At 36.2% G+C, this 22,180-nt stretch overlaps 1 protein-coding gene across 13 annotated transcripts in view; it reads left to right on the forward strand.

Moving 5' to 3' along the window:
• The window catches only part of PCNX1 (pecanex 1), a 353,336-nt gene that overhangs the window by 100,349 nt on the left and 230,807 nt on the right, over window positions 1-22,180 (forward strand). For all 13 annotated transcript variants that reach the window (XR_010405241.1, XR_010405239.1, XR_010405240.1 and 10 more), the window contains 5 exons: window positions 3,130-3,301; window positions 3,786-3,896; window positions 7,011-7,102; window positions 14,146-14,255; window positions 14,885-14,990. Coding sequence is in view for 9 of the 13 variants with exons in the window: in XM_064571268.1 (XP_064427338.1) it covers window positions 3,130-3,301; window positions 3,786-3,896; window positions 7,011-7,102; window positions 14,146-14,255; window positions 14,885-14,990 (591 nt within the window). In the remaining 4 variants the exon portion in view is untranslated. The remainder of the gene's footprint in view (window positions 1-3,129; window positions 3,302-3,785; window positions 3,897-7,010; window positions 7,103-14,145; window positions 14,256-14,884; window positions 14,991-22,180) is intronic.

Genomic DNA, 22,180 nt, shown 5'->3' on the forward strand with positions numbered 1-22,180 from the left:
GTTATCAAGTAGACATAGTTCATATAAACTCATAGTTACTTAATAACTTGTATTTAATAAAGTTTGAAGAATAAATCATGAGTAAGTATTGAAAAATAGAATTTTCAAATAGGGAGAACTGTATATTATTTTGCTTAGGTAATCATTAAGAGCAAGAATAAAGAAGTAATAAATTGATCTGGTGTTTAGACCTATGGACCCTAAGGAGATCAAAAACCTTATTATTCACTTTGTGACTTTGGAAAGAGTATTAGCTGCTAAACAGTATTTTTTGTGAAGTATGATCCAATTTTTTTCTAAATTTTTTATTGTTATGTTAATCCCCATACATTACATCATTAGTTTTAGATGGAGTGTTCCATGATTCATTGTTTGTGCATAACACCCAGTGCTCCATGCAGAACGTGCCCTCCTCAATACCCATCACCAAGCTAACCCATCCTCCCACCCCCCTCCCCTCTAGAACCCTCAGTTTGTTTTTCAGAGTCCATCGTCTCTCATGGTTCGTCTACCCCTCCGATTTCCCCCCCTTCATTCTTCCCCTCCTGCTACATTCTTCTTCTTTTTTTTTTTTCTTAACATATATTGCATTATTTGTTTCAGAGGTACAGATCTGAGATTCAACAGTCTTGCACAATTCACAGCACTTACCAGAGCACATACCCTCCCAGTGTCCATCACCCTGTCACCCCATCCCTCCCCCCCACCCCCCACTCCAGCAACCCTCAGTTTGTTTCCTGAGATCAAGAATTCCTCATATCAGTGAGGTCATATGATACATGTCTTTCTCTGTTTGACTTATTTTGCTCAGCATAATACCCTCCAGTTCCATCCACGCCGTTGCAAATGGCAAAAGTATGATCCAATTTTAAAACCCACCATAGAGTATTTAATAGAAAAACCAAAGGGCGGGGCACCTGGGTGGCTCAGTCGGTTAAGTGTCTGCCTTCGGCTTGGGTCATGATTTCAGGGTCCTGGGATCGAGCCCCGCATCGGGTTCCCTGCTCAGCGGGGAGCCCGTTTCTCCCTCTCCTCCTCACTTGTGCTCTCTGTCTCTCAAATAATTAAAATCTTAAAAAAAAAAAAAAAAGACCAAAGGGCATTCTCTTTAAAATAGTTCAAAAACAGACTCTAAGAACAGTTTGTGATGATGCCTTCTTTCTTGAGTATAATTATTATTTTTACCCATACACTGGAATACTTAATAGTGAGTGTAGATGAGCAAAACAGAACAAGGAAGCAAATTATTTTCTTTCAACTGATTGTTTAATATTTTGTAAGAATGCTTTTGAAGTGTATGATAGATGGGAGCATTGCTTTTAACTTCAAATTTTGACATAATTTGAAATTTAGGGAAAAGTTGCAAGGCTTGTGCAAAGAATTCTTGATGCCATTCACCCAGATCCCTGTGTGAACATATACCATATTTGCTTATTCCCTTTCTAGTTTTTCTCCACCATCACCCTGTCCCGCTCCTTCCAGTCCACACACAGTTTTCTGAGAGTGGATTGTAGACATAGTGCTCCTTTACCTCTAAATACTCCCATGTGTTTTCCTAGAAACAAAGGCATTCCTTTATATGATTAATTTCAATATAATTATTAAAATCAGGACACTGAACATTGATAGAATACTATTTTATAATCTACAGATCTTACTCAGGCATTTCCTGTTGACTCATTTGGCATAGAAAATCCCTGATTATGTGTTTGTTGTTTTTAGCCTCTAATCTAGAGCAGTTCTTCAGTATATATTTGTCTTTCACGATATTGACCCTTTTGATGGGTACATGCCATTTATTTTGTAGACCATCCCTTAATTTGAGTTTGTCTGATGTTTCTTCTTGATTAGATACAGGACATGCTTTTTTGGAAGGAAAATTATGAAAGTGATGTGTTGTTCTCAGTGTGTCATTTCAGGAAGCACATGATGTTGATTTATCCTTTTACTGGTGATGTTAACTTTCATCTTTTGGCTAAGGATAGTATCTGCAGGGTTTTTCAAACTCTGCAGTATTAACATTTGGGGCTGGGTAATTCTTTATTGAGAATCGATGGGAGGGAGCGATGCTGTCCTGTACATTTTTGGATGTTTAGCATTACCTCTGACCTCTACCCACTAGATGCCGGTAGCACACTCCCCAATTGTGACAACCAGAATGTCTTCAGACATTGCTAAATGTCCTCTAGGGGGCAAAATTCCCTCCCACTCCCTTGAGAACCACTAATTATTGTAATGTTACTGTTTTTCTCCTAGAGTTAATAAGTGTCTCATAGGGAGATATTTGGGGATTTCATATATGTCCCCTTGCCCCGAAAACTTCCACCTACTTGTTTTCGTAAAAATCTATTGATACTTCTTGCCTGCATCAGTTATGATTTGATGGTTGCCGAATAGTAATTTTCTAATTCCATCATTCCTTCCACATTTATTAGTTGACTTTTTACTGTAAGGAAGAACTTTTCCTTCTGTGTTTACTTATTTATATTGGTTTGGATTCATATTTTATTCAGTAGACTATAACATTACTAAGTTTATTTAATGCACAAATTATCTTGATTTGGCCATTGGGAGCCCACCAAGCTGCCCTCTCTGTCCTTTTGACATATCCTTATCAGTCTTTAAGTACTTCCTTCCTTTTCACAATAATATGTTCCAGGCTCATCTATATATACTTTCCCTACCCTAGCCTAAAACCAGCCTTTTCTCTGTGAAGGCCTGGGTTTTTTAGTCAGTAATGTTATTTATAAGCTGAGATCTTGATGCTAGTAATCTTTATTACTAGAATGTCATTTTTTCTAGGTCCTCTCAATGGATAAAGCTAGGAAATATGTTTAGGTATATACGTATGTGCATGTGTACATGTATACACACATCTTGTATCGATTTATGTGCGTATTAAAAATGATAAGTTCATATTGATACCTCTAATATTTCAGTCCAGTATCACAGGATTCATTCTATTCTTCTTCCTTCTCATATTTGTAATTTCCTTCTGCCACAGTCAGAAACTTGGCTTCCTGTGGATACATTTTGAATCCTTAGAATATAAGCTATCAAAGATCTCAATAGCTAGTTGTGAGTCTTAAAATCAACTAATCTGACTTTTTTTTTTAATATCATTTTCAGGGCCATAATCGTATCATTGCCTACAGTAGACCAGTTTATTTCTGTTTATGTTGTGGTCTTATTTGGCTCTTGGATTATGGTAGCAGAAACCTTACTACAACCAAGTTCAAATTATATGGAATAACTTTCACTAATCCACTGGTGTTTATATCAGCCAGGGATTTAGTTATAGGTGAGTCATCTTTAAAGTATTTCAGATCTTAACATTAATTTATTTGTACACAAATAGTTCCCTGATAAATAGATCAATTATATAGTTAAAAATGGTTTTAATAGACTTACTTTGCTGTTTATTGTAATCCTCTCAGTGAGGAACAAAACTATAGGGCTATTATGAATGAAAAATTTAATGATGAATAAATATTACAGTAATTCTTCTGTCTTGAAGCAGATGCGATGGAAGTTTTCCTTTGGATTCTGTATCTCAGATAACTATTATATGAAAATGGTTGAAATAATTTTAAAAGCTGTTCTTTATCATTGAAAAAATTATTTAATACCCAAGCAGTTACATAGAAATAATTTTAAATGATTTTTTTTAACTGCTTAGTAGTTTATATTCATTTTGGATTTTTTTTATCATTTATGATCTTAAAATGAACAAAAGGATGGATGTTGTATAAATGTTTTTAATATGCTTTTCTTTTCTTCTGTAGTGTTTACACTCTGTTTCCCAATAGTGTTTTTCATTGGTCTCCTGCCTCAGGTGAATACATTTGTAATGTACCTTTGTGAGCAATTGGATATTCATATCTTCGGTGGTAATGGTGAGTAGTTCCTTTTAAAAATGACAGATTACAGTATTACTTTTACAGATCATTAAGTAATAAAGTAACATTAAAATACCTTTCCAGTTTTCATTTTAGAATTGAAATTAGAAAAAGGAAATTATTTAATAATTAAAGACTGAGCAGGAATTACTTTGTAGATAGAAAGAAGTAGTCAAGTCTGCCACTTTATTGAAAGATCCAGAAATAATGGAGTTACTTTATAAGAAATGATGAAGTACTATTGTCTAAAACTAAAAGTGGTAGTGCGTTTAGATGGAATCTATATAGACTTATGAAATATTTATAAAAGGTTATCTATCCCAAATAGATTGACCCCTGATACATGACATTATATTTGAATTTTGAACTAGTATATGTATTTGGTATATCTCTGAATATGGTTTCAGAGCTTTGTTATTTCTTTAGAATGGAAACACCAAAACCAGATGCTTTTAGTAAAAGTATTTTCCTAGATAAGATTTTTAGAAGTATCTCTCTGTTTGGAGTAGAATATGTGGATATGAATTGATACGCTTAGAAATTTATTCCCCTCTTACATGTATATTTTACTTCGAAAATGAGAAAGACCATACCAGTATTACTCTGAAATAGATAATGGTTTGCAAAACTTGAAAATAATTTTATGGATAGACACTGTGGTTAAAATACATTGTTATTTAATTTAACCATTTAAAATTTTACTTGAAAGTTGAGTGTATAACTAGAGAAAAAACATAAAAGGAAAAGAAATTACTATAACTTTTGTGGTCCATTTCTCTTCATACTTCACGTTTGTAGTCCACATCTTCCAAGCATATGCATTGAAATCATCTCTTTTGATAAAATGTTGTTGTTGTGGCTTAAATTTTAAATAGAAACTAATCTCTTCCTTTGTTGCTATGAATCTAGGGCATTTTTGATGTTTTGAAAAATTTTTGAAGGGGTGTGAATGAAGACTAGGCTGGTCTTCAGCATAGCTTAATGGGTAGAAGATTGTTTCAGTATTTAGGGTCTGGAGGGTGCTTAGGGTAGGTAATTTATAATAGTGGGCTTCATCATATTGTTACAAACTTGTGCAAGGTGTTAGCTTTTTAATATCTCCTAAAGAAGATTTTTTCCTGTAGGTTTTTTTTCATGGTTATCATATAAAACTACCATGAACAAAATCTGTTATTCATATTTTAAAAATAAAGGAGAGCTATCTTAGCCATCCCCTAGTCCTTATTATTAGTAATCCCATTGAATCTATTTTTTTCCACTTGTAAGAATAGAATTTTTAAGATTTTTTTAATCTTTTATTGAAGTATAGTTCTTTGATGTTGACATACAATATATTAGTTTCAGGTATATGACATAGTAATTTAATAATTTTATACATTAAAAAATGCTTGCCCCCGTAAGTGTAGTTATCATCTGTCACTCTACAAAGTTATTACAATATTATTGACTGTATTCCCTATGCTGTACTTTTCATTCTGTGATTTATTTATTTTATGACTGGAAGTTTGTTTCTTTATCCCTTTCACCTATTTTGCCCAGCCCCCCAGTTTGGCAACCACCAGTTTGTTACATATGTTCGTGAGTCTGTTTCTGTTTTTGTTTTTTGTTTGTTTTGTTTTTTAGATTCTACATGTGAGTGAAATCATATGGTATTTGTCTTTTTTTGCCTGACCTATTTCACTTAGGATAATGCCCTGTAGGTCCATCCATATTGTTGCAGCAAATGGCAATATTTCATTCTTGTTTGTGGCTGAGTCTGTTGATGGACACTTACCTTGCTTCCATATCTTGACCATTGTAAATAATGCTGCAATAAACATAGGAGTGAATGTATCTTTTTGAGTTAGTGTTTTCGTTATTTTTGGGAAAATACCCAGAAATGGAATTAACTGGATCATCTGGTAGTTCCATTTTTAATTTTTTGAAGAACTTCATACTGTTTTCCTTAGAGGGTGCACCCGTTTACGTTCCCATCCACAGTTGCATGAGTGTTTCCTTTTCTCCACATCTCGCCAACACTTGTTATTTCTTGTCTTTTTGATGCTAGCCACTGTGGTATAAGCTGATACCTGATTGTGGTTTTGATTTGCATTGATGATCAGTGATGTTGAATGTCTTTTCATGTGTCTGTTGGCCATCTATATATCTTCTTTAGAAAAATTTCTATTCAGGTCTTCTGTACATTTTAATCGGATTACTTACGGTTTTTACCCATGTTGAGTTGTATGAGTTCTTTATATATTTTGGATATTAACCCTTTATCAGGTATGTCATTTGCAGATATCTTCTTCCATTCAGTAGGTTGCCTTTTTGTTTTGTTCTTAGTTTCTTGCATGCTGCAAAAGCTTTTTTAGTTTGATGTAGTCCCAGTTGTTTATTTTGCTTTTGTTTCCCTTTGCTTGAGGAGACAGATCACGGAAAATATTGCTAAAGCCAATGTCTAAGAGATTACTGTCTGTGTTTTCTTTTAGAAGTTTTATGGTTTCATATCTTACATGTAGGTCTTTAATCCATTTTATTTTTGTGTGTGGTGTAAGAAAGTGGTACGGTTTCATTCTTTTGTGTGTAGCTGTCCGTTTTCTCAAAACCACTTATTGAAGAGGTGGATCTATTTTTTGTTTTTATTAGTTATTAATTAGTCAGATCTGTACTCTTTTTGTGAGAATTAATTGACACATGGTAATATAAATTTACTTCCTTGGGTAATACAAGTTCTGTTTACAGAGACTAGTATCTTTCGGTGAATACTTAATACATTGCCAGTTCTTTTAAGCTTCTGTAAGCTTCATTTTCCCATACTTCTGTAAATAATAAGATACATTCTTGAAGCATAATGTAGGTACAACTTTTTCTGCCATGTATAAATGTTCATTACTTATAAGGTGAATATATTTTGTCTTGTATCAAAAATTGTGGATAGTAAACCTTTGTCATTTCAAAATCTTTTCAAAGGATAGGATGATGTAACTGAATTTGACATTAACTGAATTTTTAAAAGTCAAATGAGTAGATATTTCATTGTAGTCAATATTAAAACATTTTAAATACTTTTAAGATTTTTTTTCCATAAATGTCTGTAAAATATTAAAATTTTTCCCCTTTCCTGTCTAGCCACTACAAGCTTGCTTGCAGCACTTTACAGTTTTATCTGTAGCATTGTGGCAGTAGCCTTACTATATGGATTGTGTTATGGCGCTTTAAAGGTGAGCAATACATTATGGTATGATTTTGTCTTTAAGGCTATTTTTCTTTTTCTTTTTCTTTTTTTTTTTTTAAGATTTTATTTGAGAGACAGAGTGAGAGAGAGAGAGAGAGAGATAGAGAATAAGCAGGGAGGGAGGGAGAGGGAGAAGCAGGCTCCGCACTGAGCAGGGAGTCTGACATGGCGCTCAATCCCAGGATCATGACCTGAGCCGAAGGCAGACACTCAACCAACTGAGCCACCCAGGCACCCCTAGGCTATTTTTCTATATGAAGATTGTTTTAAATTGACTAATAATGATTTAAGCCCCCATCCCTCCATTCTCCCTGCAGCCACTTTAGCATTAATTTCCATGATCTTCGTATATTGAACATTATTCTCATTCTCATTTACTTTGAACTTACAAGCAATTTCATGATTAACCATTATTAAAAGTAAATCCTTTTCCATGTAGTAATCATAGGTTAATTTTAGAAACAGATTATTAAAACTAGGTTGGTCTGGGGTAACAGAATATGAAATTAATTTTAGATTTTTACTTAAGAATATATATATAACTACTATTCACATCAAGATTTCTTAAAATTTGTGAATACAAGTGCTGCAAGGACTGCAATTTAAGATACATTCTAGTAAAAATTAATGCGCTAAAATTCAATGTCATTATTGGCTTAGAAGGATCTGGATGAGCCTTAATTAGCTCCATTTAAAAAAGATTGCCACCAAGTTGTAAACATAAAAATTTTAAATTTCTTGTAAACAACTCTCAACCCCTATTATTATTATTACTATTATTATCATCATCATCATCATTAATGGAAGACAATCAGAGAATGATATGGTTGAAAGGACTAAGAAAAGTGACTCATAGCATCCTTTTTTGCATCATTTATTCAGTAGCATTTAGGGACTGTTTGCTGTGTGCCCAGGACTGTGCGAAACACCATTTCCTGCTTTTAATTGCTTGTCTCTTAGCAGTGATTAATAAGTCAACTAACACTTTCAGTAGAGGATGGTGAAGGCTGTGAAAATGGAGTGGTACTTATATACCTATATAAGTTATCACCTTATTTAGCCAAAAGGGATTAAAGATAATTTTCCAAGAGGGTAGCTTTTTAACCAATATTTGACAGACAACTAGAAATCAACTAGTTGAAACACAGGATAAAGAGCCATGGAGTTGTCAAGATAATGTGGTGTGTGCAGGAAACAGCAAATAATTTGGAATTGCTGGAGGTTTGGGTGCGTGAGGAAAGATGGCCTTCAGTAAGGCTGGAAAGATAAGCAGTGGCTGGATTATGAAATACTTTACCCTGAACGTATTGGGTGGAGATGGAAGACCATCATAATTTTTTTTTTTTTGACAGACCATCAGAATATTTGAGGTAAGGTAAAGAAATGATCAGTGTTGTGTTTCAGAAAGATTACTTGGTCTCTGGTGTGAAAGGAGAATGAAATATAAGCAGGAGGGATCAGCAGTGGGGTGAGTTGCATTGCAGTCTTGAGATTATGAGGGACCTGGCTAAAATTGGATTCAGTGAATATATCTGGGGACTCTATGGATAAAAAGAGAAAAGCCAGAAGAGGGTCCAGCATGACTTCTGGGTAGGGTCTGCCTTGAACAGCTGGTTAAATAGTGATACCTAGTGCCTAAGATTGGAAATCTTTGAGTTTAGTGAGGAAGGTGGTTGTTTACAGATGGACACATTCATTTGATGACATTTATGGGGTATCCAGAGAAGCATAGTAGGTAGTTATATGTAGAGAGGTTTGAGGTAATGATTAAAAGATTTAGGATTCATCAACCAAATGACAGTGTAAGTAAAAGACTGCTAACCTGGCCTGACAAGAGGAAATGGATACAGATGGAACCCTGGGAAATGCAAGTATTTAAGTGATGGATAGAACAGAGTCCCCCAAAGGAAACTTCAGAGTCAGGATTGTCTGAAAAAGACTTTTTACTGAATTTGGCAGTTAACAGGTTATTGGTGACTTCAACAAAACAGCTTCTTTGGTGTTTTGGCTGAGGAAGTTAGATTATTATAAGGTTGGGTTTGAATAAATATTAAGGAAATATAAGATAGGCTTTCTAAACATGTACATAATGGGGGTTGTTTTCAGGTTTTTATTTTTTAAAAAGATTTGAGACTTGATTGCATTTAAAAGAGGAGGGGGAAACCCAGTAGAGAGAGAGATACTTGATGGAGCTAAACCCAGGAGGGAATTGGAGGCAAGGAGATCCAAGCTTCTCCTAGGTCCACTACCTATAAACCATCCTAGCATACAGGAGTCATGTTTCAAAAGTGCGAGGTTATTTGGGAGTTGAAATCATAGAAATTAACAGTGCAATAAGTTTTCTAGCCCAGTGTACAAACGGCTGTTTAACTATAATTATCTAGTAGAAGAACAGCAATTATAAAACTGCCAGATAGAACCTTGTATCCTAAGGCAGGCAGGAAGATAAGCGATTTTCCTTTTTTGTTGGTTATGGTGGTTTCATTACACTATTTTAGTTTAAGATGTCACCCATTACAGTAAATCTGCACATTTAGAACAGATTTTTATGTGCTAATGTGGAATGATTTTCAAGACAAACCATTTGTTTTTTTTTCAAGATTTATTGAAGTATAATCAACAAATGAAATTATAAGATATTAAAAGTGTATGTGATGATTTGATTCGCTGTGAAAGGACTCCCCTCATCAAGTTAATACATTTACCACCTCACATATTTTTTTGTTTTGTTTTGGTGAGAGCATTTAAGTTCTTCTCTTTTAGCAAATTTTAGTTATACAATACAGTGTCATCAACCAGAATCATTATGCTATACATTAGATCCTCAGACCTTATTCATCTTGTAAAAAATTTTTAAGTTTATTTAAATTTTTTTTTTTAAAGATTTTATTTATTTATTTGAGAGAGAGAGAATGAGAGAGAGCACATGAGAGGGGGGAGGGTCAGAGGGAGAAGCAGACGCCCTGCCGAGCAGGGAGCCCGATGCGGGACTCGATCCAGGGACTCCAGGATCATGACCTGAGCCGAAGGCAGTTGCTTACCCAACTGAGCCACCCAGGCGCCCAAGTTTATTTAAATTTTTAATTGAACTATAATTGACATATATCATTATATTAGTTTCAGATGTACAACATAATTTGATATTTGTATTGTGAAGTGATCACAATAAGTCAAATTAACATTGTTCAACACACAGTTAAAAAGTTTCTTTTGTGTGTATCCTGATGAAAACTTTTAAGAACTTTCTCCTAGCAACTTTCAAATATGCAATGCTGTCTTACTAAATACAGTCACTATTTTCACCTTCACTCATTTCTCACCGCCCCCCCCCCCCCACAACCTAGACCTTTATTGAAAGTTTGTACTCTTTTACCAACCTTTCCCTATTTCCCCCACCTCCCTGTTCCTGGCAGCCACTTTTCTATTCTGTTTCTATGAATTCGCCTTTTTCTTAAAAAAAAAAAAAACGTTTTCACGTATATATGATACCATGCATTATTTGTCTTTTCTCTATCCAGCTTATTTCAGTTAGCGTAATGCCATGCATTTCATCCATGTTGTTACAAATGACAAGATTTCCTTCCTTTTTAAGGTTGAGTAATATTCCTTTGTGGATGTGATATATATCACATTTTCGTGTGTGTGTCTTAATAAAAAGGAAGGTAATACCCTCAAAAATGGATGTTCCTTTGTGCTGCTGGTTTTGTTTTGTTTTGTTTTGTTTTAAATACATCCAGTGGCTTGTATATACATAGAATGATGGAAGAATATACAAGAAATTGATAACTGTAGTTACTTCTGGGCAGTTAGATGCATTGGGAGACATTATTGCATACCTTTAGGAATTTTTTTTTTTTTTAAGATTTTATTTATTTATTTGACAGAGACACAGCGAGAAAGGGAACACAAGCAGGGGGAATGGGAGAGAGAGAAGCAGGCTTGCTGCAGAGCAGGGAGCCCGACGTGGGGCTCGATCCCAGGACTCTGGGATCATGACCTGAGCCGAAGGCAGACGCTTAACGACTGAGCCACCCAGGCGCCCCTAGGAATTTTTTTTTTAAATCTATTCACTAATACAGACTTTTACATTTATTATTTATTGATTTCTGCTTTCCTTGTGTTTACTCTTTCATTTTTCCTTGAACTTTTTGGCTCAAAAGCTAAGTTTTTTTTCTACTTTACCTCATTCTGGTAATGTGTGTATACTTTCTAGGTGTTTTCATATTTTTAAGAGATTCCTAGAATTTGGGCCATTACAGAGTAAAGAGAAAATGTTCAAACCCACTACAGTGGGTAGAACAAACCCATCTTTTAATCTTTTGTAGTAGGTCAACTTCCCTTTTGTTTTCATAGTTACTGAATTTTCTCCCACTTCTGAATCAGAGTTCATTGAAAACTCAGAGGTGGTTGGATTTGTTTTGCTTTTTGTTTTTTTAGTTAGTGATTCAGTAAAGGTTGTAGTTACTATCTATTTAAATATTCATGAATTATATTAAATGTTGATTATTATAAATTCCTAGTAACTAAGTAAGTGATTTTGAGATCAATTTAAGTATGCTTTTCCTTTGTCTGAGAACAATAAAAAGTAGTGTCAAGCATTTGTCACATAAAGGCAGGAATCTTTAGTTTTCTCCAAATGCTTGTTTTGTTTTAATTGAAGAAAAATGTACATAGAGTGATATCCATGTGTCTTAATTACACCATTTGATAAGTTTTAGCAAATGCATATACCTGGGTAATACATACCCTTCTCAAGATGTAGTTCCATCACCACAAGAAATTTGCCTCGTGTTCCTTTTTCAGTCCCCCTGTCCCAACCACTTTGACTATAGATTTGGGGTTCTTGAACTTCATATAAATGGAATCATACCTCTTTTGTAGCTGATGTATTTTGTTCAATATAACGTTTTGAGATTCATTCACATTATGTGTTCCTTTTTATTGCAGGAAAATATCCCATTTAGTTTTAAATCGTCCCTATTGCCATTGTATGCATATGTCAACTTCTCTGCTGTCTTAGAGGTGAACATCTGAGTTGCTTAGAGTTTAGGAATATTTTTTTTTAAGACTTTATTTATTTATTTGACAGAAAGCGAGCACAAGCGAGGGGAGGGGTAGAGGAAGAGGGAGAGGGAGAAGCAGGCTCCACACTGAGCAGGGAGCCTGATGTGGGGCTCGATTCCAGGATCTTGGGATCATGACCCACGCCGAAGGCACACACTTAAGAGACTGAACCACCTAGGCGCCCCTAGAGTTTAGGAATAGTATAAATAAAGCTGCAATGAACACACACATGTTTTAATTTTCTTGGGTAAATCCCTAGAAATGGAATTGCTAGTTTTCTGAAGCAGGACATCTTTTTATTAGTTTTAATGTTTACTAAAGTTGTGCATGTGTATCTTTCAAAGAATCAGATATTTCTACAAGACTTATCACCAGGAACAACCATCCCCTACCTCTTTATCCCTTCCTTAGAGTTACCACTTTCAACTCTTTGAGTTGATTCTTTTTTTTTTTAGAGTTTTTAAAAAAATTTTATTATGTTATGTTAATCACCATACATTACATCATTAGTTTTTGATGTAGGATTCCATGATTCATTGTTTGCATATAACACCCAGTGCCCCATTCAGTACGTGCCCTCTTTGACTTGATTCTTTTGGTATTTGCCTCTCAATGTCTAAGAAACTAACTTACACTTCTTATATTTTGTCAAGTTTTATGCATTATCCATGGACTGTGCTTTATGGAAGTTGTAGGCTTAACTTTCTTTCACCTCTCACTGCACATCTCAACCACATGTGGCCTTCCTTGTCTCTCTCATATACCTGATATGTTTCCCTTTATCATCACTGTGCAAATGCTATTCCAACATACATTTTGTTTTCTCTTTTACTTTATGTATTTATCTCTCTCTTTCTCAAATTCCTGTATTGTTTAACTTCCTTCTCAGTAAATCCAGACATCGGGAGCTTCAGTTCCTGGCTCCACCACTTAACTGAACAAATTACTTGAACCCTTTGCGCCTGAGTTTTCTCATCTATAAACTGGGGAGCATTAGTATATATCTCCAAGGATGATCATAAGAATTGTTTAGGAAATACTAAGCAAAGATCTAAGAATGGGGCTTGACACATAATGTTCAATATGACAATAATGATATTTTGATGTAGCCATCACAAAAAGGTCTGTATGTTGTGATGTGTAACAATTTTCAAGACTTTATTATTTAAAAAAAAAAAAAAAAAAAAAAAAAACCCAAGTTGTATAATAAGCCAGTATTTGGATTCCCCTTCTTGAATCCCAGAGAAAGAAGAAGGAATAGAATGCTGTTTACTCAGTGGCCATACATAAGAACTATTAACTATTCTTTTATCAGTATTATCTACTCTTTACCAAGTACCATGCTATTAGACTCCAGAAATATTGCAGTGAGCAGACATGACATGACATATCCACATCCACATGTTTGGTTGACTTTAGAAGCTAGCCTTTGCATTATTTATTTTGGGGAATATGCAGTTTATTATTTAAGAGCCCTGAATGCCTACTGAATTTTCTGGAAGATAATGAAATAATGGCATATTATAAGCAAAGGTATCAGGATAAAAGCACAGCAGTGTCTCTTCTGTTTTATCTAACGTGTTGTACCACATGTTGCCTTTTCCCTACTCCATTATTATATATAATCAGACATGTGCTGCACCACGTTATTTCATTTTTCTAAAGGGAGAATGTAGTTTACCATAAGCTTAATGCCACTTGAAATATGAAAGAAATTGACAGCAGCATGTATCAGAAGCAAATGTACTATCCTTAGCATATAAATAGAGCTTAGTACCAAAAGAAATCTGAAGATGATCAGAAAGTACTAAATTTAAATTTATCTGGAATAAAATACAATTGATAATATGGCTAAAAAGTTTTTGGTAAATTTAATTATCTTATTCCAAAATACTGACATAAAAGAATTATGTGATAGATGATAAATTAGATGCATATTGTTCTATGAAACTTTTTTCCCAACAGGATTCTTGGGATGGCCAGCATATTCCAGTACTTTTCTCCATTTTTTGTGGTTTATTAGTGGCAATATCCTATCATCTCAGCCGACAAAGCAGTGATCCATCTGTACTTTTGTAAGTGAAATCAGTTGTTACTGAATTAAATTTAAATAAGTTCACATTTCTTTCAAATTTAACTTTCAATATCTGTTTTCCCACTGCCTTGTCAGAGTGCTGTTGACTTAATCTATATTAGGTTTCAAATATATTAACATTGGATCATTCTAACCAGTTGGGCTGGGAATATTTGTTAGCATTTGCTCTCCTAAAAAGTATTAAAAATATATTTTAATAAAAATATTCTCCTTGTATGTTTATTTATAGCATTGTAAACTCTTTAAACATTATCATTTGCTAATGATTAAATATACTTGGAATGCTTATCTTTTTTTTTTAAAGATTTATTTTAGAGAGCAAGCGAATGAGCGTGCGTGCATGATTGGGAGGGGTAGAGGGAGAGAGAATCTCAAACAGACTCCTCGCTGAGTGTGGGAACCCAGCGTGGAATTTGATCTCAGGACCCTGAGGTCAGGACCTGAGCAGAAACCTAGAGTTGAACACTTAACTGACTGCACCACCCAGTCACCCCTGAATACTTGATTTTTTATCATAAACTTCATTTGTCATTTGAAGTACTGGTTTTCAGGTTATGAATGTGTTCTTTATTAATTCTTTTTCTTTCTTTTTCTTTTTTTAATTTAAAGCTCTTTGGTGCAATCCAAGATTTTTCCAAAAACAGAAGAGAAAAATCCAGAAGACCCTCTGTCTGAAGTAAAAGATCCACTGCCTGAAAAACTTAGAAATTCTGTTGTAAGTTTTAGCTTTTTACAATCACCTGAAAGATGTAAATTTTATTTTATTTTATTTTTTTAAATTTTATTATGTTATGTTAGTCACCATACAATACATCATTACTTTTTGATGTGGTAATCCACGATCTGTTGTTTTCATATAACACCCAGTGCTCCATGCAGTACGTGCCCTTCTTAATACCCATCACCGGGCTAACCAATCGCCCCTCCCCCCTCCCCTCTAAAACCCTGTTTGTTTCTCAGAGTCCATAGTCTCTCATGGTTCATCTCTCCCTCCAATTCCCCCCCTTCATTTTTCCCTTCCTTCTCCTAGTGTCCTCCATGCTATTCCTTATGTTTCACAAATAAGTGAAACCATATGATAATTGATTTTCTCTGCTTGACTTATTTCACTTAGCATAATCTCCTCCAGTCCCATCCATGTTGATGTAAAAGTTGGGTATTTATCCTTTCTGATGGCTGAGTAATGTTCCATTGTATATATGGACCACATCTTCTTTATCCATTCATCTATTGGAGGGCATCTCAGCTCTTTCCACAGTTTGGCTATTGTGGACATTGCTGCTCTGCACATTGGGGTGCATATGGCCCTTCTTTTCACTACATCTGTGTCTTTGGGGTAAATACCCAGGAGTGCAATTGCTGGGTCATAGGGTAGCTCTATTTTTAATTTTTTGAGGAACCTCCACACTGTTTTCCAAAGTGGCTGTACCAACTTGCATTCCCACCAACAGTGTAAGAGGGTTCCCCTTTCTCCACAACCTCTCCAACATTTGTTGTTTCTTTTGCTGTCCATTTTTGCCATTCTAACTGGTGTAAGGTGGTATCTCAATGTGGTTTTGATTTGGATTTCCCTGATGGCTAATGATGATGAACATTTTTTCATGTGTCTGTTAGCCATTTGTATGTCTTCTTCAGAGAAGTGTCTTTTCATATCTTCTGCCCACTTTTTGACTGATTATTTGTTTTTTGGGTGTTGAGTTTGAGAAGTTCTTTATAGATCTTGGATACCAGCCCTTTATCTGTAGTGTCATTTGCAAATATCTTCTCCCATTCTGTGGGTTGCCTCTTTGTTTTATTGACTGTTTCTTTTTCTGTGCAGAAGCTTTTTATCTTGATGAAGTCCCAAAAGTTCATTTTTGCTTTTGTTTCACTAGCTTTTGGAGATGTATCTTGAAAGAAGTTGCTGTGGGTGATGTCAAAGAGGTTACTGCCTATGTTCTTCTCTAGGATTTTGATGGATTCCTGTCTCACATTGAGGTCTTTCATCCACTTTGAGTTTATCTTTGTGAATGGTGTTAGAGAATGGTCAAGTTTCATTCTTTTGCATGTGGCTGTCCAATTTTCCCAACACCATTTGTTGAAGAGACTGTCTTTTTTCCACTGGACATTCTTTCCTGCTTTGTCGAAGATGAGTAGATCATAGAGTTGAGGGCCCATATCTGGGTTCCCTATTCTGTTCCATTGGTCTATATGTCTGTTTTTGTGCCAGTACCATACTGTCTTGGTGATCACAGCTTTGTAATATAGCTTGAAATCGGACAACGTGATGCCCCCAGCTTTGTTTTTCTTTTTCAACATTTCCTTGGCGATTTGGGGTCTCTTCTGATTCCATACAAATTTTAGGGTTGTTTGTTCCAGCACTTTGAAAAATGTCATTGGAATTTTGATCGGGATGGCATTGAAGGTATAGATTGCCCTGGGTAGCATAGACATTTTAACAATGTTTATTCTTCCAATCCATGAGCATGGAATATTTTTCCATCTTTTTGTGTCTTCTTCAGTTTCTTTCATGAGTGTTTTGTAGTTCCTAGAGTATAGATCCTTTAACTCTTTGGTTAGGTTTATTCCAAGGTATCTTATGGTTTTGGGTGCTATTGTAAATGGAATCGTTTCTCTAATTTCTCTTTCTACAGTTGCGTTGTTAGTGTATAAGAAAGCAGCTGATTTCTATGCATTGATTTTGTATCCTGCCACATTAGTGAATTGCTGTATGAGTTCTAGTAATTTGGGGGTGGAGTCTTTTGGGTTTTGCACATAAAGTATCGTGTCATCTGCGAAAAGAGAGAGTTTGACTTCTTCTTTGCCAATTTGAATACCTTTTATTTCTTTTTGTTGTCTGATTGCTGTTGCTAGAACTTCTAATACTATGTTGAACAATAGTGGCGAGAGTGGGCATCCTTGACGTGTTCCTGATCTTAAGGGAAAGGCTCTCAGCTTTTCCCCATTGAGGATGATATTCCCTGTGGGTTTTTCACAGATGGATTTTATGAACTTGAGGAATGTTCCCTCTATCCCTATACTCTGAAGAGTTTTAATCAGGAAAGGGTGTTGTATTTTGTCAAATGCTTTTTCTGCATCAATTGAGAGGACCATATGGTTCTTCTCCCTCCTCTTATTAATGTGTTCTATCACATTGATTGATTTGCGAATGTTGAACCACCCTTGCATCCTGGGGGTAAATCCCACTTGGTCGTGGTGGATGATCCTTTCAATGTATTGTTGGATCCTCTTAGCTAGGATTTTGTTGAGGATTTTGGAATCCATATTCATCAGGGATATCAGTCTGAAATTCTCCTTTTTGATGGGGTCTTTGCCTGGTTTGGGGATTAAGGTAATGCTGGCCTCATAGAATGAGTTTGGAAGTTTTCCTTCTGTTTCTATTTTTGAAACAGCTTCAGTAGAGTAGGTATTATTTCTTCTTTGAATGTTTGGTAGAATTCCCCAGGGAATTCATCAGGCCCTGGACTCTTGTTTTTTGGGAGGTTTTTGATCACTGCTTCAATCTTACCTGTTATTGGCCTTTTCAGGTTGTCAGTTTCTTCCTGTTTCAATCTTGGCAGCTTATAGGTTTCCAGGAAGGCCTCCATTTCATCCAGATTGCTCAGTTTATTGGCATATAGTTGTTGATAATAATTTCTAATAATTGTTTCTATTTCCTTGGTGTTGGTCGTGATCTCTCCCCTTTCATTCATAATTTTATTAATTTGGGTCCTTTCTCTTTTCTTTTTGGATAAGTCTGGCCAGTGGTTTATCGATCTTATTCTTTCAAAGAACCAACTTCTAGTTTCATTGATCTGATCTACTGTGTTTCTGGTTTCTAATTCATTGATTTCTGCTCTAATTTTAATTATTTCTCTTCTAATGCGTGGCTTAGGCATCGTTTGTTGCTTTTTCTCTAGTTCTTTAAGGTGTAGAGTTAGTTGGTGAATTCAGGATTTTTCTGTTTTTTTGAGTGAGGCTTGGATGGCTATGTATTTCCCCCTTAGGAGTGCTTTTGCAGTATCCCATAGGTTTTGGACCGATGTGTTTTCATTCTCATTGATTTCCATGAATTGTTTAAGTTTTTCTTTGATTTCCTGGTTGACCCAAACATTCTTGAGCAGAGTGGGCTTTAGGTTCCAAGTGTTTGAATTTCTGCCAATTTTTTTCTTGTGATTGAGTTCCAGTTTTAAAGCATTGTGGTCTGAGAATATGCAGAGGTTAATCTCATTCTTTTGCTATCGGTTGAGACCTGATTTGTGACCCAGTATGTGGTCTATTCTGGAGAAAGTTCCATGTGTGCTCGAGAAGAATGAGTATTCTGTTGTTTTAGGGTGGAATGTTCTGTAAATATCTATGAGGTCCATATGGTCCAGTGTATCATTCAAAGCTCTTGTTTCCTTGTTGATTTCCTGCTTAGATGATCTGCCCATTGCTGAGAGTGGAGTATTGAGGTCTCCTACAATTAACATATTGTTATCAATATGACTCTTTATTTTGGTTAACAGTTGGCTTATATAGATGGCTGCTCCCATGTTGGGGGCATAGATATTTACAATTGTTAGATCTTCTTGTTGGATAGACCCTTTAAGAATGATAAAGTGTCCTTCTGTGTCTCTAATTACAGACTTTAGTTTAAAATTTAATTTGTCTGATATAAGAATTGCTACCCCAGCTTTCTTTTGAGGTCCGCTGGCATGGAAGATGGATCTCCATCCCTTCGCTTTCAGTCTGGATGTATCTTTAGGTTCAAAATGAGTCTCTTGCAGGTAGCATATGGATGGGTCCTGTCTTTTTATCCAATCTGCAACCCTGTGCTGTTTTATCGGAACGTTTAGACCATTCACATTGAGAGTGATTATTGAAAGATATGAATTAATTGTTATCATGTTGCCTGTGAAGACATTGTTTTTATTGATTGTCCCTGTAAATTTCTGTTGTATATCACTCTTGGGGTCTTTCTCCTTTTATAGAAACCCCCCCTTAATATTTCTTGCAGGGCCGGCTTAGTGGTCACATATTCTTTCAGTTTCTGCCGGTCGTGGAAATTCTGCATTTCTCCATCCATTCTAAATGAAAGCCTTGCTGGATAAAGTATTCTTGGCTGCATGTTCTTCTCATTTAGTACCCTGAATATGTCTTGCCAGGCCTTTCTGGCTTGCCAGGTCTCTGTGGATGGGTCTGACGTTATTCTGATGTTCCTCCTTCTGTACGTAAGGAATCTCTTCCCCCTAACTGCCCTTAAGATGGTTTCCTTGGGGGCACCTGGGTGGCTCAGTCGTTAAGTGTCTACCTTCGGCTCAGGTCATGATCCCAGGGTCCTGGGATCGAGTCCCACATCAGGCTCCCTGCTCTGCGGGAAGCCTGCTTCTTCTCCCACTCCCCCTGCTTGTGTTCCTGTTCTTGCTATGTCTCTGTCAAATAAATAAATAAAATCTTAAAAAAAAAAAAAAAAGGTGGTTTTCTTGGTTCTAAGATTTGCAAGTTTTACTATTACATGCCGGAGTGTTGGCCTGTTTTCCTTGATCTTGGGAGGGGTCCTCTCTGCCTCTAGGACTCGAATGTTTGTTTCATTCCCCAGATTAGGGAAGTTCTCAGCTACGATTTGCTCAAATACATCTTCTAGTCCTCTCTCTCTCTCTCCACTCCCTCTGGGATTCCAATTATTCTGACATTGGAACGCTTGATGGTGTCACTTATTTCTTTGATTCTATTTTCATGGATTCTGAGTTGTTTTTCCCTGGCCTCCTCTTTTCCCTTTTTATCTATTATATTGTCTTCCAGGTCGCTTACTTGTTCTTCTGCCTCAGTTACCCTAGCTGTTAGATTATCTAGATTGGATTGGATCTCACTGATAGCATTTTTAAGTTCTGCCAATTCAGCTTTCATTTCTGCCCTTAGAGTCTCTATGTTGCCATTAATTGATTTCTCCATTCTAGCCATTGTCCTCACAATTGCTAGCCTGAATTCCATCTCTGACATCTTGGTTATATCTGCATCCATTTGTAAATCTGAAGCATAAGTCATCATCTCTGAGTCTTTTCTATTTTGGGGGCTCCTCCTCCTAGTCATTCTGTTGATGGGTGTTTGAGGGAATGTACAGAGTCCAAATTATTGACCAGAACCCAAGCAAGATGCACCTGTTTTCTTGGGACCGTAGGGTTGCTGGCCTCTTGTTTTCCCAGCCTGTGTTCTGAGGGAGGGGCCTGCCGTGCTGTTACTCAGGCAACCCTGTTTGGGCGGAGTTGCCCTACCCCCCTGTGGCGGGGGATGGGCTCAGCGGGAATCAGTTTTTGGGGCTTTTGTTCTCTGGCGGCTTTACCTGGTGGCTTTCTGGGTCACTTCGGCGAGTCAGATCAGGAGAGACCGTTTCCAACCCTCTGCCTCAGAGCAGAGAGATCGCAGTCTGTTCTTCAGTGAGCTCTCCAGGCCACACTGTCTCTGTTTCTGTCTGTGCTGCTATAAACTGCAGCGTCCTGGGTTGTGCACCCCTCCACAGCACTCCTAGTCCTGCCTCCAGGTCAGGGCACGTCTCTGCCCTTTGTGCTTCTAAAACGACCAGCCACTCCCAGTTCGCATGCGCGACCCGCCACTCTGGGTTTCCGCCCCGGGGGCTGCCCTAAAGTTCTTTCCCCGCTGCTAGCAGTCTTCCAGTCTGTGCCCCGTCTCCAGCACACAAGGCTCTCGCTCACCAGTGGCGTAGGATCCCCACGGCCAGGTACCCTCCCGCTGCCGTTTATCCTCCGATATCTTCCCGTGGAATCACAGCTCCCCGCTTCCTACCTCAAAACCAACCGCCTGCGATATTCTGCTTATAGAGATTCAGATCTTCTTACATCTCAGGCTGGTTTCGTGGGTGCTCAGAATGGTCTGGTAGATATCCAGCTCAATTCTGGGGACCAGTTATGGTCCCCTACTCCTCCGCCATCTTTCCCCCCTCCTCCTAAAAGATGTAAATTTTAAACAGTTCATCATTTTATATAAGGAAGGCCTTTGTACTTGGGGAAAATGTATGTACAGGTGTATATTGTTGACTGCCTTTATGTCACGTTTTAACCTGTTAAATGCTCATTCTTCAAAGGTGGTTTCTATGTAAAAGAGTATGCTAAACATTCATTTTCAGATTAGGTGAAATGAAGTAATTTCATTGTTTATAGAATTCTTAATCCCATTCAGTTTAAACTAGGATTTGAAAGATGCATATTTTAACATAAATTAGATTTTGTTGTTATTGTTCTTGTTGATAAAAACTATGTCCTTGTAAACATCTGCTAGTCTTCTAGTGTGTTTTATTCCTCTAGTACCATCTGAAAAGTATATGTATGTTTATTTTTCAGATTGAAGGAGAGAACGGTTATCTGTACTAATTTAATATGTTTAAGAAAATGTAGTAATTTAAAAATTTTCTAGTTTAGTGAATTCAATATTGTCTGTATTCTTTTAGTAATTACTTGAAAAATGAATTTTATAGATTCATATCTGCTTTATGGAACAAAGCATAAAACATTTTTTTCTAAGTTATTTTAGATTATTTCTACTTGTGAAAAACTGAATTTATACAGGTCTTGAATTAGTTATAGTATTTACCTTTACTGAACTTGAGCTGCTCACATATTCTCAGAAACTTTAGAAATACAAAACTGTTTCAGGATAGCATTCAAACAATTTTTTCTGACTTTAATTTCCATGTTAGCAAAGGACACTTCATGTTAAATGTAGTAAGATATTTCTGAATCTAGCTTAAAATTAGCATAAATCTGCGGGTCAGTTGATGATCAGTCAAGATATTGAGACGTTTTGGTTTACTGCAACCACTAAAAGAATCAAAATGCAATAAGTAAAATAAGACATGCAGTTTCAACATTTTTAAAAATCAATGAAAATGTAACTTCGTTATCCAAAAGAGTATCCTCTGTAACTAATACA

This window comes from Mirounga angustirostris, unplaced genomic scaffold (genome assembly GCF_029215605.1).
Source record: "Mirounga angustirostris isolate CCGP_5_RB_7025 unplaced genomic scaffold, mMirAng1.0.hap1 SCAF_9, whole genome shotgun sequence".
Classification (NCBI taxonomy): Eukaryota; Metazoa; Chordata; class Mammalia; order Carnivora; family Phocidae; genus Mirounga; species Mirounga angustirostris.